The sequence below is a fragment of the Chelonia mydas genome, chromosome 13, assembly GCF_015237465.2.
Source record: "Chelonia mydas isolate rCheMyd1 chromosome 13, rCheMyd1.pri.v2, whole genome shotgun sequence".
Classification (NCBI taxonomy): domain Eukaryota; kingdom Metazoa; phylum Chordata; order Testudines; family Cheloniidae; genus Chelonia; species Chelonia mydas.
Genome location: NC_051253.2, coordinates 18,160,389 through 18,178,061, shown reverse-complemented (window position 1 = coordinate 18,178,061; position 17,673 = coordinate 18,160,389). Strand labels below are relative to the sequence as shown.

At 40.7% G+C, this 17,673-nt stretch overlaps 1 protein-coding gene across 8 annotated transcripts in view; it reads right to left on the bottom strand.

Annotated features, from left to right (window-relative positions):
- SULF2 (sulfatase 2) overlaps positions 1-17,673 on the bottom strand; it is a 235,256-nt gene that overhangs the window by 44,294 nt on the left and 173,289 nt on the right. For all 8 annotated transcript variants that reach the window (XM_043526701.1, XM_043526699.1, XM_037916013.2 and 5 more), the window contains 4 exons: positions 16,378-16,529; positions 11,923-12,092; positions 7,140-7,290; positions 3,922-4,097 (listed from right to left, as the gene is read on the bottom strand). In XM_043526701.1, the coding sequence (XP_043382636.1) occupies positions 3,922-4,097; positions 7,140-7,290; positions 11,923-12,092; positions 16,378-16,529 (649 nt within the window). The remainder of the gene's footprint in view (positions 1-3,921; positions 4,098-7,139; positions 7,291-11,922; positions 12,093-16,377; positions 16,530-17,673) is intronic.

Genomic DNA, 17,673 nt, shown 5'->3' with positions numbered 1-17,673 from the left:
ACCGTGTACTGGGCTAGATCCAGTATAGCTGTTCTTAGGTTCTTACTTTCAACCTGGTTCTGTAGGCATCACTAGAGTGCTTCTCACTAACTGAATGGTGCCACACCTCAGAAAATAAACTTTTATTTTAAATACATTTAAGACCCACTTTTGTTACAATTACAATATTATGAAAGCATGTACTGTTTGCTGCTTTCCCATCATTTCTTATTCTTATGTACACTTGGCATCACTTTAAAAAAAAAATAAATGGAGAGACTACAAAAAAGTGGAAAAAAAGCAAAAATGCTTTTATGCAGAAAATTTATTTTTGTGGCTTTGAGGACCAGGAATTACTGTCCCCATGCTTTGCAGACAAAATACAATAAGGATAGTACCATAAAGGCAGCTACAAGGCTTGGAGTAGATTTCTAGCTTAAAATAAAGGACAGCAGAACCTTGCTAATTCACACGAGTGAATGAGAGTCCACTTGAGAATTACTGAATTTTGAGAGTTAGCAAAAGAAAAGACAATGACAAGAGTAAGAATGTTGCATTTGTTCATTTTCTTGATACATGTCATTTTAGATTAATTACTAGTAAATATTGTGTAGGATACTTGGTGGTAGTAATGAAGGCTTAGTAATGACACCTTACTACAGTGACTGCTATTAAATCTTTGCTGATAAGGGAGGGGAGAGAATGCAATTATGCTGTAAAAAAATAATATGTATTCATTAGCAAAGTGTAGATTAAAAAAGTTCTACTATATATGGAAATACAGGCTCAACGACAGCATCAATTTCCTATCTAATACAGCCTCTCTCCATGGGACTTCATTTTTCTCTTTTGTGGGATGAACTCTGCTCTATTAAGTCTTTTCAGTGTCTGATTCCTGTGTTCCTAATAAAAATATTTTCTATCATCAAAAGGTATTCAAACAGAAAACCCAATGGGAAGAAGGTTCTGTGAGGTGTCATTCACTGGTGATTTAAAATGCATCTGTATCACCAGACTAAAAGGAAGTTCAAAAGGAAATAGCAGTATTAAGACTGAGGCAAGCCACAGATCCTCCCCCCTTCCTACCTAATTATCAGAGCCAAAGGCAGCTTCAAGACATACTAACCCTACTACCTAGATAATCTATTGTGGAGCCCAATATAACACCATAAAGGGTCCTCCCTGGGAATGGTAAGGAAAGGGCTTAATAGTAGAGAGGAAGTGGTGCCAGCTAACATCCCAATGTATGGAAGCAGAAGTGTGCTGAGGCCTGCCCTGTTTAATGTGGAAAAAGGCTGCACAATCTTAACACAGCCAACTCTCCAGTCAATGCTCCAAGTGATACAGGGTTTGGCTTCCTCTATCTATCTTATGGTTTTTATACCCCGTCCTCCAGCACTGTACTATCTAAGCACCTTACACATATAATCAACAGCAAAGTCCCTAATGCACTTCATGGAGTCTCTGGATCCTCATCTCTCATTTCATACCCACTCTTCTTCCTGTGCTTTACATTCTTCTCAAGCCTGTCTCCCCTAACTGCTCCTTTGGTCTCCTCCCCACACTCATGGCCTCACACCTCTTCCTTCATACCACCTCAAAAGCTTGGAAGAGCTTTCTATTTCCCCATTCATCCTCCCCTCCTTCGTTACAGCAGGGGAACAACTGGGAGGGGGGAAGGGAGAACCCCACTTTAGCCACTGACTGGAGCTGGAAATTTGACCCAGCCACCCCGCCCTGATGGAAGGGCAGCCGGTCCAAATGTGACGGTTCTGCAACCTCGTGCACCTGCTTGGGCCCTCCACCTTTGCAGTCCTTCCAGTGTCCCCAGACAGAAGTGGAGCGGGGGCACCAGAATGCCCAGTCCCCAGAAGGGCAGGGGATGGGGGCGGAGATTGGATTTGGGCTTTTGGTGATTCCTGGGGGAGCAGAGATGTAGAAGGCGAATGGGATCTGGGGCTCCCAGAACAGCCTGGCCCCTGGTGGGGATGGTGCTCTTCAGTCTGAACAGCTAGTTGGGTAAGTGCTCTGTACAGGGAGGAGAGCTCAGAGCCGGGTGCAGGGCAGTGGTGATGGGGAGAGAAGAGCATGTGGCTGAGAGTGGAAGCAACGTGAAAGAGCTTAGGACTGGGAGCAAAAGGGGGAACACTAGAGACTGGGCATGGGGGCAGTGGGGAAAGGGTGTGGTGGGGAAGAGCTCTGGGCTCCTTCCTATGCAAATTGTGGTTGTGCCCCTGCTCCACAGACATATCACTCCATCAGATCTCTTCTTAAAACCCATGTCTTTCACAGAGTTGTCTGCTCAGCACCTCTGAAAATTAGGCCACTGTGTTGCTATTGAAGTACTAGCTTTCAAATAATCTCTAAATTATACTAGGAGCTCTTTGGGACAGGGACCACGCACAACTACTGCAGAAATAAGTAATAATTCCATGTCAAGGAATTTTGGCATGACACCTAGAATATTTAAAACTTTCTTACCTTTTTTCTCATACTATGAATTAATCAGCAAACTAAATAAAACCTTTAAGATATTTTTAAAGAGATTTGCTACTCTATTACATTCTTAATATTAGTTGCTTATAGCTTTTCCTCTGTAGTAGAAGGGAAAAAAAACTTGTGGGAGGAAGATTTTATATGTGGTAATTATGCTAAAACATGCACATTGATATAAATAAAAGGCAGAAAATTATGATACTCTATCCCAAATCATTACTTCAGTGAAAATATTTGCTATTAAAATAATTGCTTAGAAAGTATATTCACATAATTTCTTAGCTGATCAAAGCTACCTTTTTAATTAACAGTCATATTCTGCATTCTCGTGTGTCACGGACAAACAGCTTAACTGTGTAATCCCAAAGGATAAACAAAGGAAAACTTTCTGTAGAGGTCATATATGGAAAATATTACGTTCATTTTTCTTTACAAGCTGCAACAGGAGAGCATAGTGATTCTATTCTATCAATTAATTAATCTCTGATAGCTATCTACAGTGGCAGTGAACATATAAAGTAAGGCTACCTGGCAAATACCATGGCCTAGAGACTGACTGAAATGAACAGAAGAAATGACTAGGCATTTCCATGCAATATCACACCGAACCTGGACTGGATGCCAGCCAAAGGGCTACACAGCGACTTGGACCACTCACCTGGGCAAGGGACCAGAGTTTGTAAAAACCCGGTTATATACTAGAATGGGCTACCAGTCCTTGAATCATGTAGGAGGTGACCAGGGAGTGGATGAGGAAGGGCAGAACCTTCCATCTCCCCACTCACAGGCCAGTGCAGCTGAGAGAGTGCAGGGGATGTCAATTCACAGTTGGTACAGACAACAGCAAATTACTACACCCACAGGGCAAGAAGGAAGCAGGAGAGGGAATGTGATGCAGAAATTTCTCTTAGGCCAGGTCTACACTAGGAGCGCTTTGCCATTAGACAGTACTATAAGTTATACTAGTAAAAGCGTACAGTTTCGCTGGTATGGCTGCATCAATACTTGGGGCTTTTGTTGGCACAACTGCGCCTTCAGGATCACACCTGAGTGACTGACATAGCTATGCCTGCAGAAGTGGAGACCTAGCCTTTGAGTCACAATGCCTCCTTGGGCGGTGCAGTTTCTGAGTTACCCAATGCTCAGGGATGTGCCTAATGTCACAATCTCTTATGTCCACGCAAAGCTCGCATCGGTGTACTCAAAGGAAGTGAACTACACACTCCCCTAACTATCAAGCCCAAGGAGCTGACAAAAAACAAAGGTTCTATCTTTCTCTGTCTCAAACTCAGCACATTTTTAAATCTGATTGCACAGTTGTACTTCATTGCATGTGTTTTTAAGCCCTGGTACATGGCCACTGACCTCACATTCCTGTGCATATCAATCATGATTATCAGACCAATAAACCAAAAGCAATTCAGGAGCTGAAAAACAAATACTTACAAGGAGCCGGCCTCCACATTCGGACCTCGCACATAAAAAGGAACTCGGATATCAAACTCATAAGGCATGGACTTCCCTTTCACCAGTCCAAACTGCCCAATATGATAGCCATGGTCTGCTGTATATATTATATAGGTATTGTCTAGTTCACCTGTTTCAACCAATGTATTATAAATCTGAAAAAAAGAACATTTTTGCACTAAATAACAGTATAAATAATATTTGAAATAATTCTGTGCATAAAAGTGTACACATATATACTGTATAACAGAGCTGGATGTTCTTAACTAGGAAATCCCAATAGACATCCAAGCACCCTCATTAAGCAACTATCCTGATTAAAAGAAGAGGCCATTTTCTTTGAAAGAACCATCTATAGATACTTAAAATGCAATAGAATAATACTTTACTGAATGAAAATAGCGACTACACATTTCAGGACAGACTTTCAAAAAGCTCAGCTCCTATGTAGGGATCTAGTTTGAGTTGACAGATTTTCAGAAGTACTTTGCACCTGGCATTTTCCATTGGAAATTTCAAACTCTGGCCACTTATTTAGGTGCCTAATTGGGAGCTGTTGCATACTGAGTTCTTTTGAAATTCTAGCCTTTTATCTTCTTTAAATTTGTATTTGGCAAACTCTCTTAACAAAATGACACCATTTAGAATTTCACACCTATTTAATACTTGGTTAAATGCCACTCGACCATTCAAATGAGTCCCATTTACATAGAATGTTCGCAAACTCTCCCAACTAAACAGCAGATACTGCCATTCACTCTTGCTATCTGGTAAAGTAAGTGTTTCAACCTTAACTCTGAATCCTATTGTTCTTAGGGGGGTTAAATGGGCCTCTTTAAGTGAATACTGAAGTGTATCAATGCACAGCACTAATAACCGGTCATCACCTGATGTTTCATCTTCAGGGTTTAGTCAGTTTCTATCATCTCATGCGGATTTAGCAATGTGGTACTATAGCAGATTTTCTGTATGGTAATATCATTCCCTGTCCCGCATGTGAGATCTGTGATTAGAAAATATGGGCCGGATTCTGTTCTCAAACTTGTGTGTATCAGGAAAAACTGCACTGGAGTCAAGGTAGTTTCATCAGTGTGAACCCAGAGTAAATGAAGTCAGACCAGTATAGTATGTGATAATATGGACAAAATGTTAAAGATAAAATGTGACTCCCTTTTTGAGATGTAGCCTGAATCAATGTGTCTGATGTTCCATGAGGAAATGGTATAGACTCACATAATGACAAATTCATATAAACGTTTTGACTGCAATCTGTTTAAATAAGCCACAGTGACCTCTTAGAGCCACTGGTATCTGCCATGCGCTCAAAATACGAACAGACATTTTAAGGGATGTTAGGTACATACAATTTCATTAAAAATTGTGGTTAAAACTACAAAAGATTAAATTTCAGTCTGGAGTGAAATGTACACCCAGTAAAATCATCAGGAGTGAAACCACCTTGCTAACTAGCACACCCTAAATGCACTGGTGCTAGCAGGTGACTGTGACATGGCTTCTCTAAAACTGGTGTCTGACTCACCAACGCATATTTGTTAGCAACCAGGAGCAAGCATATTTTCCTGGGTTATTATGCCCAATAAAGTATTAGTAATTATAATACATTACTAACAGATAAGTCTCATCCTTGCCTTATTGGACTCCCCCTATTGTTATCTTTTGTGGATAAGATTTCCAGGTGACATGAAGCAGTAAACTGCAATTGCTTCAAGATTAGCCTTTCTGCCCTTTGAAACAAACCCATCCTTTTCCCACAATAGCAGCCAGCTGATCCATGGGTTCCTTTTCAAGGCCCACTGACACACAGCTTGCACTGTGAGGTTTCTGGAATCTTATTGTTACACAATGCAGGCAATCTAGAAAGCCTGTGTTTTTTAAAATATGTGTAATCAATGTGCCGCTGTGGGCTAGACTCACAAAGGAACTTGGCTGTGGAAATGCTGTGTCACCATGCCTAACTTTTAGGCACTTAGAAAAATCACTGGAATTCACAAAGCCTGAGTTAAGCACCTAGGTTCCCTGTGCAATGAATGCGGAGAAACAGGCACCTCAGAATGGGATTCACAAAAGCCAGCATGCTAGGCAGCTCCCCACCTAAGCTAGTCAATGGAAGATGCCAAGAGGGGGAGGGGGGAATGCATAAGCCACACCCCTCTCAGAGCGTTCAGTACCTAAATGGGGGGTGGAGGGGAGAGGAGGAAGACGAGCTCCCCCATAACTTTCAGCCCAGTGGTTAGGGTACTCACCTGGGATCCAGCTCAAAGCCTCCCTCTGCCTGAGGGGAAGAAGGGATTTGAACAGGGCTGTACCACCTCTTTCAGTGCCCTACCCATTGAGCTGCAGGATATTCTGATGTGGGGCTCCTTCAGTCTTGGAAGTAAAAACTGTTCCACTTTGGATAAACAATTTAAAAAGTCACTGAAGGAGGGGGGCTAGATTCTGGGTGTCTCCCACCTCCCAAGTGAGTGCTCTAACCATAAGGCTGCAGAGTCAGTCTCAGGCTTGCCTACTCTGTCTGGCCCAGTGACTTGTTCATGGTTTATTCACAATGGAACAATTCAACATGAGCGACTGAAGAAGCCCCACATCTGAGGTTTGCTGCCAGCTGAGAGGGATCTTTCTGAATCTCACTGGGGCCTGATTCTGAGTTTAGGCACCTAAAGTGGCAGCTGGGCACCTAAGTCCTTTTGAGATACTCTAGTTACTCAGGTTCCCCCCGATGTAACCCCATTAATTTCACTGGAACTTTTCGGACAAAGAGGCAGTAATGCAGAAGTGCACTATGCCTGAAGTTCGGATTATTAATTTCCAACTAGTACATGGTGAGAGTTGACGCTTTTTAATTCAAATCAAATTCATGCTTTACAATTTTTTTCCCCATGTTTCATTTTTCTTTCTTTAACTGAACAATAGTAGGTATCTGGAAACATTCTGCTAGCTTTTGGAATTTACATTATTTTCCTTTTTCACTTGGAACAACAATGCCACAAACCCAGAGAATCTGGGAGAGCTGTCAGTTCGGAGGTAGTGGTAAAAAGAAGCCATGTTTAGCTTGGCAGTGCTTAGCTTATATGCAGAGTAGGAATATACTGTTTTTTTTTTTAAATGCGCAAACATTTTGGAGTTTAACTCAAGAAACAAGTACCTGTTTGGCTTGAAAAAAGGACCACCAATCTTACCGTCTCCATGGAGTCATCCACAGACATGAGTGTCTGTAGGCGCTTTCTCTGTAGCATGTTCGTGAACTCCATGTGAATAGGTTTCATGGGACCCGTATACCTCATTATCCAGTGCTTGTCTGGGTTGGGAGCGTAGTTATAACTGGGAGTGCTAAGGAGCAATAAGGGAAACAGAGACCACCACATTATTATGAAAAAATAATAAACTAGTGCATGCCAATAAACTTTATTTGACCACCACTGCAAGACTAACTTTCTGTGGTATGTAGGAAAAATTACATTTGTGATTTCATTTATGCTTTATATGAAAGGTGGGAGCATGGAAATAACTCTGTTGGAAGTAAAACGTTATTTGAAAGAGTAAATATATTGTTTTTAACAGGTTTCAGAGTAGCAGCCGTGTTAGTTTAACGGTATCCTCCAGACTAGTAGGGATACATTTCAATGCCAGCAGATTAGCCTTAGAAGTCTACCACCACAATTGGGAAGCATTATTTGAACCAAGAACATATGCCCTTGAGTTTCCACTGATGTAACTGCTCCACTTTCATTTTGCTCATACTAACACAGGCTATTACAGCGTGATCAGGCTCTTAATAATAAATGTCCAGCTTGCTGAAAAGATTCCACTAGATTATTTAACAATTGTGTTGAATTCAGCATGACCGGCCACGTTAATATTGCAGCACTCACATACCCAGGGGAGCACAGGTACCCTACCTCGTGGTATTAAATTGGATGTGAGCTCATGGCAAGCAGAAATGGATACAAAGCTGCATTTTAAAGACCTCCCCAAAGGGAAAAAAAAAAAAAAAAAAAAAAAAGCAGAGGTGGGGGGAAATGGGACTTGGGTACTTTCTAGCCGTAACTCTTCTGAGAGCATTAGAAACCTTCACATTACATTCTGATGAATGCACATTACGGAAAGAGAATTTAGGACCCTGACAAAGAAGTCAAGAGCTGGATTTGATGACCTTGCGAGAGCATCAGTGCCCCTTTAATTCCTAACGATCTTGTAGTTCCATTAAAGTATCAGTGTTAACAATGAGCAGGGACATCATTGATGGTCCTTTATTTCATTTTGTTTGGGAGTTATGGAGCTTGCTTTTTTGTTCATAACTACATTGCTCCACGCTAACTGGAGCTAAAGCCCACAATGGACTTGCTTTTCTGTATTACAATACGGTTGGTACTCTTTACATATGGTTTATGTCTTACATTTTCAAGAGAAACTATTGTTTTATTTATCTATCTTATCACCATTTAAGACTAAGGGCCCTTTTTTATTGTTTTTAAGCATTAGCTGGTACATTGGCTTGGTACAAACCATGCATAGTTTCACAAATAGAGATTTTTTTCACCCAAATGAAAGATTTCTTCAGATTTCTCTTTCTGTTCAAAATATTAGATCAGTGCTAATGTTTAACAAATCACAAGTTTCCTGTAAAACCCAAGATGGAGGCCTTGTGACAGCAAAGAGCTGCAGACTTTGCTCAAGTTACTTTCTAAATCCCAATATTCAATCTCCAGCTAATTATACTTACGTCTTGACAAAAGCCACCACTAGTCTTGTGCACACAACAGAGCAGCAGGGTAACTTAAATCATTAGGATAAATAATAGTAACATAAATTGAAAACGTTCCTCCTTGAAATGTACCCAGCATATCTTTGAATGTCATTGGTGCTAAATGCTCCTAAAAGTTTAATTCACGTTTGAAATAAACATGAAAATAATAATTGGATTTCCACAATTTTTTCAATGGGAAGTTTTATGTGGGAGCCTATTTGAAAAATGCACTTAGACAGGGAAGCGAGCTTCTCTGTTTGGGGAGGAGAGGCTGTTCTGTTTATTCTCTGTGCATTGCTAATAGTCTCTTGAATTTCAGAATGTTGTTGTGGCTGAAATAATGACATTGCTCCTATGAATATGCTGACAGTTATGGAAACTGTTGCTATGTAATGCCTAGAATGGCAAACTCCTTTTCAGCTTGCTTTGTGATCTCCTGGCTGATTTGAAATCTCCTGCTGTTTAATCCACCTGAAGCCCATGATTTTCTTTGATTACTACAAATGTAACCCTCTTACACTTAACAGATTTATTTCTCTCATAGCCAAATACACAAGATATAACATCCTTGGAAGCTGGACAAAATAACCCCTTCACATTCCATTCAAAAGGAGGGGGGTCAGGGATGGGGGGAAAGCTACCTTGATTGCTCTACAAATCCTGATTGTATTTGACCTTGGAAAACAGTCATGATAAAACATGTACTCTTTACGGAAATAAAATTAGAGGCCAATATGAAATTGCCCAGCTGTTCCATCCTGTTTAACTATCAGTCTAGGAGAAGAAAAGGGAAACTATTAATGTAGTTCAGTGATTTGCTGGGAGGATGGGGCGGGGGGAAATTATGGGACAGATTTTCAATTAAAATAAGACAGCAACTGCACACTAAGAGCCAGATCCTCAGCTGTTCTAGTGCTTCAGCTGACACAGCTGCAGGAGGAAGCTGGGGGCATATGTTGCTCCTGATTCTGGGACTAGACAAGGACTGAGTTCAATCCCCAGTGCAACTTAAAGCAGCTTTGAGGCGGGTTCAAGCTGTACAGCAATGCTCCAGCCATATCTCACCTTTTCACTGACCATGCCCCAGGGATGGCACAGGAACAGCTATGATGGCACTGCAATACCCAGGGATTGCGAACTCCCAGGTAGCTTGGGAGGTCAGAGGGAGGGAATGTGAAACAAGATGACTAATTTGTATGTGCAGTTACCTGATTTGCATGTGCAGCTGTGGGGACTGTGCACTCCAATTAGACAAGCAATTGTATGTAACTTTAATTTGGAAATCAGGCCATATATACTCAATACAATACACAGATATTCTATAAATATCTAAAAATTTAATAAATGTAAATGCATTAATAGCAGATTGGCTCTGTTGAGATACTGATGCATTTCTGAAAGCAACACTTTGCTTGGTGTTCCTTTTTATTAACAGCTTAAGTTTCATATTGTGCTATAAAAAGTGTTTAAAATAACCGAAGACAGTTTCTCTGCATAAATACACATAATGCAGGCTACTTAATATGCACATCTAAAAGAAGAAAAAAATGCTTAATTTATTGAGATAATGTAATCTTTTATGAACTAATAAATTTCTTGCAAAGTACTATTGTCTATAAATTAATAGATTATTATTAATAATAGTAATAATGAAATTCACTGCTGACATAAAATCCTGCAGCAATTTCCATAAAAAAGATCTTCCAGTCAGGAAAATAAACTAGACTGGGGTGGGGGGGAAAAGTAAACAATGTGAAAGAGAAAAAACCCCCATACAGAGATGCATTTCATCCCCTTCCTTCCCCAGATCCCTTCACCCCTTTCTCTTTTGCATCATCATAATTAAATTGCTGTAGAGGATTGTGTGGAAAATGATTATATCTTTGAGATAAGAGTGTCTTCCATAAGCATTCCTAATAAGGTTGAGGTCAACTCTGTGTACGAGCAATAGCAGACACTATTCATTTTGAGCTTATGTAATTTTCATTTCAAAGGAAAAACATTGAGCATGGGATTGCAAACAACTTAAACATGAAATACTGTGTTGCTTCAGGCCCGAGAGAGAGATTCTCTTTAGTGGCACAGTGCGGCAGAACGAAATATACAATTCTTAGCTCTCTAATAACCAGAAACTAAAACAAAGCCCAATCCTGCAAGGAGGTAGGTGTCCTCCACTGCTGTTTGATGATCACCTTACAGAGTCAATCCTTGCCTCCTCCACAAAGCTGAAATGAACTACTCTGCCCTTGAAAGCTAAGTGGGCCAAACTAGTTTTAATCTAAAATCACTATGTTATCTGACCACACAGGAAGAAAGCTGAATTTTGTTTACAGCACAAGGCTAGAGATCAAGAGACCTAAATTATTTGTCAGCTTTGCTGAAAACTTCCTGTGTGACTTTGGCAAGTCATGCGGGGAAACTGAGATGCTGACAGTAAAAATGTTAAACGGGGATAATAATAAACATTACTTATTATTTGTATTATGGTAACACCCACAAAATGCTAGGCACTGCACATGTACACAGAGAGGTAAAGTCTGAAGCCCTGAAGAGCTTACAATTTAAGGGACATGTTCTGATTCACCTTAAACACATTGAATAGCACCGTACCTCCCAAGTAGTCTCACTGAAGTCAAATTTACACGCACTTGGGGTATGTCTACACAGCCACAGCAGCGAGCCTCCCAGCCTGGGTCAACTGACTTGAGCTTGCGGGGTTGATGATAGTGCTCTGAAGCCCACCCCCTTCCCTAAGTTTCAGAACCTAAGCTCCAGCCCCAGCTGCAACTCCAAAGCATGGTTTACAGAGCTATTTTTAGACTGCTAGTGCAAGCCCTGCAAACCTGAGTCTCTCGACTCTCGACCCAGGATGGGATGCTCGCTGTCACACGTTGTGTAGATACACACGGCCAGAGCAGTGTAAAAGGACTTTAGAGAATCAGGGCCACAGAATTTGACACAAAGCTCTATGACATCAATGTGAATCTTTCCACTGACTTCAAGGAGCTTTGGGTCAGGCCCACTGATATGGTCTCTACTCTGAAGGTGCTTACAGTATTCTGAATATGCATATAAAAATTCCCAACTCTTCTGTTCTTATTAACTGTGATAAACGCATGCCAAGAGTCTAAGGACTCCAAAGTATGTTTTTCCAGCAGATGTACCCAGTTCTTTTTTCTTGTGCCTGGAAATACAGGGATTTTATTTTTCCTTACATGTGTTGTGAAGCGTTGGGAAAGAGTTGTGAATACTGAGGAGCTGAATCTTCAGGACCATGAGGAGCAGCGTGGCTGAGAACCATCAATACTGGTCTATGGGGATACATCTTCTTTGAGATTCTGAAGAAGCTGATACTGTCATTGGTGATCAGGTCAGTCAGATAATCCTGGAAGAGGAGAAAAAAGTTGAATAAAATATTCCAACAGCCAATTAGAATCCTAGATAGTCCTGGGTATCACCAGAGACAAGGGAAACCAGATTATTTAGCCTGGAAAGGAAGAGTAATGAGAGACTAAGTTTAGGTTGTTAAAATTATGAACAATAAATAAAAAAAAACCCAGATCATTCCCTCCTCTCTATCCAATGGTATGGAAAAAACAACAGGCCCCTCCAAGATATTAAGGGCAGCTAAATTTAGAAAAACTAGGAAAGCTTCTTCACACATGTGTCTAACCAAATTGGGGAACTCACTAGTTCAGAGGGTCAGTCAAATAGCATGGCTGGATTTTTTAAAGGTAATGTATAATTACAGGATTGTTTGTGTTCTGAGGTTGAGATTTTCAAAGCATGCAAGAGGATTTAGGCACATTGTCTATTGAAAGAATGCTCTGGAAATCTCAACTGATTTGGGGAGGGGGGGGTTGCCTTCCTCTGAAGCATCAGGCAGTTACTAAGGCTAGCAGCCAGATACTGGACTAGTTGGACCAATAGTCTGAATCAGCATGGCAGATATAAGAGCGGTACTCAGATACCATAATGATGGGTGCAGCATAACAATGTAAAGGTAGGTAGGTAGACGTCTCCATTAAAAAACAAATCTGAAAACTCAGTAGAGTCCCCTGGGAAAACAAACTGAACATCCTTCGTGACCCTATAGAGTATCAAGTACATGTTGTGATACTGGAAGCATGTGGATTGAAGACAGTGTCTTTGTGACACTCCCTGCATATCAAGAAAACTCTATACAGCAACATAAGTTTCAGACACTAGCATGGTATTATTTATTGTAAAACAACACAAGCACAAAAGAGACTGGCTTTTCACCTCCAAAATAAAACCACATGCAGTGTCTTGCTTTTGTCAAGTCACCAAGTATGAGTGTGGTTCACATCACAGAGGATGGAATACCTCCCTGGTTTTCCCTTCAAGCACAGCTTTCTTTCATCAGCCCAGTCCCTTGCTTCCCAGTGCACCTTCCTTTTATAGAGTAAAGGAAATGCAAAGGCGCCAGACTGACAGTCCTGGAGACTGAACTACTCTGTTTTGCTATACAACAAATCAAGTACAGTACAGTCAGTGCTTTCTCAATCTTCTTCACCTCTGCCATGGAGGTGCAAGAGAAAGTCAGCTTTCATTACTCAAAAGGGGCCTCTCTCACTTGATTTCTTTGTTCAAACTTAGCACAACTGCTTGCTGCCTCTCCCAGAACCAGGCTGACCAATCTCCAATATATACCTTTGCATATCAGTCCTGACTTGAAGCATTCCTGCTGTTCCAATCCTTGGTGTACCCTATCCAAGTCTGCCATCTGTTCTGAATTATGTGGTGTATTCGTGATATGATTAACTATCTACAGAGAACAAAGCAGACACCACCAACTCATTTCAATTATGAAAGCCTGTGTAGATAAGCATAACTACACCAAAAACAACACAGGCCTATCTGCTGAGGACCTGACCCTGTATATCTGAAAAACTCTTCTTAATGTCCATTAAGGAACTGAAAGTCAACATTCTAAAAGGGAACCCTGGAGTAATACTATACTCACATTTAACTAAAACATATATGTATTTTCTAAGCCTGCTGTAAGACATAATGAAGACAGAAAGACCTTTTGTTCTTGGGTCTGGCCTGTGAAGAGAATATGGATTTCTATTCCATTCTAAAGGGCAAGGGCACTTGACAGGTCAAAATCGCCCTCAAATTAAAATTTTGTAAAAATAAGCATTTGCAAAACCTAAAACCAAATGGAAATATTGCCATGAATTTATTTTTTATTTAAGCCTCCACTTAAGAGAGATTTCAAAAATTAAATGCAGTGTTTTAAAAAACCTAAATATGGGAAATTATGCTAATGCATACAAAGTTAAATAGATAAGAAACTGATAGGAAAAGTGTAACTGACTAGTACATTTTCTGGCTAATATTTAGATTGTAAAAAGTGAATAATGATTTTGTTTGCATCAATTTGTAGGGTGCCAAGCTTGAAATATTTTTAATGGGCCTGATTTTCAGAGAGCGTGTACCCACTACCAATGTTCCCTCTAATTTTTGACAGGCCGTGTGCGCAAAAAATTTCTTCTGTGCAAACTGTTGTGCTTCTGTGTAAATTTTTGTGCGCACGGTGTTTCGCCATGTGCGTGGGGTTTAGGATCTGTGTGCGTGCACGCACACGCACACAGCTTAGAGGGAACAGTGCCCAATACTCACTTTTGAAAATCGTGGTCTTAATTGTCTAAAATAAGAGTTAACAAAAAGTAAACTAACATAATAATATTAAAAATGGGATTTTTTCTTTAATGGTATTTTTAATAAGGATATCTGTTTTAAAAATATAATTCTTAACATGTCAGTTATCCTTTAATATGAACTTTGTATTAAATTAGGATCTCAAATATTTAATTTGTACAACTAAGAGGTCAATAGCTCAAGGAAGCACCAAACTGGGCTTTGCTAACTTATGTGCCAGTGGGGCAGAGATGTTAGAAACAAAAAGGTATTTGTTTTATGATGTGGAAGGGTCATTAAAACAATCTCTCTGAAGTCACGTTACTTCAACTTGTCTCTTAGTGGACAATTTAGTTATTAAAAGAAAAACATAAAAGGAGGGAAGGAAACATACAGTAGCATGTGTCCAATACTGATCAATCCACCACTATCTTACAAATGATTATAATGCTACAGTGAGAATTAACTATAGTTATAGTTAACTATAATTATAACTTTTTACTTCTAAATCCAGAACCACATGATGTCACTTAGCAACCATTTGCTTTTCCCCCCTCCTTCAAACAATGCCCTGTTTCACTCTTGAACTGTTTCCTTCAGGTTCCAGTTTTTCTAACCAAAGGAGTTTACCAATAAATTATTTACAGCCATAAATCAGAGATTCTGCAACCCACTTTAGGAAATCACACAAGCTGGCGGCTTTGACAAATGCATGCATTTTGCTCAAGTAAACATTCTCCTTGTTAGTAGACATTATACAGCATGAGATGAGAAAGGGAAGTGGTGGGGCCTGTGCTGGGGAAATGGGTGCCGAACATTTTAGTGAGCTAAGTCAAGGTAGACTATCCTCAAGTACTTTAGCAAGAGATATATGAAACAGTTACACATCCACAGCATTCACATAGCAAGGACAGTTTTAATGTGTGATGCACTATGGACTCCCCAAAATCATCATACTGTGACCATGAAACAGGCTTTCACTTAAGAAATACACACATACAAACAGAGGTGAAAGTAAGCCGGTATGCCCCAGTGGCTGGAGCCCCAGGCCCTTTAAATTGCCTCCAGAGCCCCGCTGCTGGAGCCCTGGGGTAGTGACTGCAGGGCTCCGGCAGCTATTTAAAGGGCCTGGGGCTCCCCTGCTTCTACCGCCTGGGCCCTTTAAATAGCCGCTGGAGCCCTGGGGTAGCGGGGGCTCCGGGGGCTATTTAAAGGTTCGGGGCTCCAGCTGCCTCTGCCGCCCCGGTCCTTTAAATAGCCGCTGGAGCCCCACCAATTCCCCAGGGCTCCAGCGACAATTTAAAGGGCCAGGGCGGTAGAAGAGGGGAGCCCTGGGCCCTTTAAATAGCCCCCGGAGCCCCGGGCTGCTGCTGCTACCCCGGTGGGGGGGGGCACTTACCTTACAGGGTGGACTGGGGCTGGCTCTGACCCCCTCAACACTGCCCCTTCCGCCCTAGGCCCTGCCCCTTCCGGGGGCCAGAGCTGGCCCCAGAGTACCGGTAAGTCACTCAACTTACTTTCACCCTTGCAAACAAACCAATCCACCCACCCACCCTAAGTAGAAGGAATCAGATACTAATTTCATTTACACTTGTGAAACCCCACTGAAGTCAGTTTTATTTCTCCAGCTGTACACCACTGTAACAGGCCAGAGGCCGGCCCCGTGAGTGTTAAGTGAAGTGCAGAGCAGTGGAATTTACCAGTCTTGATGCAATTAAATCCATTTCTCAGCTTGTAAGACATATTGAAGTTTTTACAGCCTTAGGACGTGTAACTTATATTCTTGTAGTTGCTAAGAACATTTTAAATAACATGTCCACCAGAAGTGAAGAGATAATGTATGGTCCAAAGGAACTGCCTTAGGGGCTGAAGCAGATTTTACTAGCACTGTCTTTCAATTATGAAAAGAATACTTTAATTTAGACTGAATCCATAAAATATTTGTATTCTTCTTGCAATCATGTCCAAAAGGAAAAAATTCAAAATAAATCAATAGGACCTACCCTAGAGTAGTCAAATCCATGCTTCTCCTTCACGCCATTTCTACAGAGTGTGTAGTTGTAAAAGCGAGAGTTTTTAAGTAATCCAACCCATTCTTTCCAGCCAGGAGGCACATAGGAACCATTGTATTCATTAAGGTACTTCCCAAAGAAAGCTGGAGGAGAGAAAGGAGAGCTAGTATAAGTAGGTATAATACAAACACCTCAGAGACCACATTTTACCACACACTTCAGTTTTTGTCTTCATCCAGATACATTTAACATGGACTGCACATAGTGAGATGTCTTACAAAATTCTGTGTACAGCCTTCCCTGAATTTCAGAGCTCTCTAACATTATAGGTCATTTGCATTTACACACCACTTGTATAAGAAATAAACCAGACCAAACTAATAACTGAAACTGCATTTGAAATACCTATAATAGTGGTTGATACATTCAGGGTCAGTGAAACTGAGCATAACATGTCTCAAATAATGCCAATTGCCACTTTACCTCATCCTACCCTGAACAACCCAATTTAGCTGCCCTCTTCATATTGGTTACACACATTTAAGCGATCTCCAGCTAAGTAAGCGCTCAGCAGCTTCAGGCTGGTGTGGGAGACCCAACAACAAATGAGGCGGTTCACAAAGTGATGAAATTTCAAACCAAAGGCTTAAAAGAAATGGACCAGCAGCCTGTTTGGCAGAAGAAATGAAGAGTATAAGAGACACTAAAGAAAGCTATGCAGGTGTGAGAGTCTTCCTCCTGGAATAGCTATTTAGACTGATCAGTCTCCTGTAAGCCTCAGATGCACTGACACAAATTACTTAACAGAAAATGGAGGAGAAAAATACAAAATATTAATATTATACAGAAAAAGCACAAATTCACCAGGATGTTATAATACCCCCAGTGATGCTATCCTGGTACAGCAGTTTTTATATGTTAAAAGTTAATAGCACACAATTTTCACTAAATAATTTACATATTGTCTAATTACTACACAAATGTAAGGTTGCTGTACTGAAATGCACGAATGCTCTATCCACTCTGATAAGGTCTATGGCAATATTCTGCTGTCAAATCTGCAGAGTGCATCTTGACAATGACGTCCCACTCACTTTTCATACTCATTTCCCATGGATCTCAACTGTTAATGCTTTGCTATATGAATAAAGACACCTACAGTGGGCTAGAGCAGAGACTATCACACTCATTCCTCTTTAGATTCTACAGATTTTTAATCCAGAATTGAACAATGAATGTGGCAACTCATGATGATGCTCTTGTCAATTGACATGTATGTGTATGCAG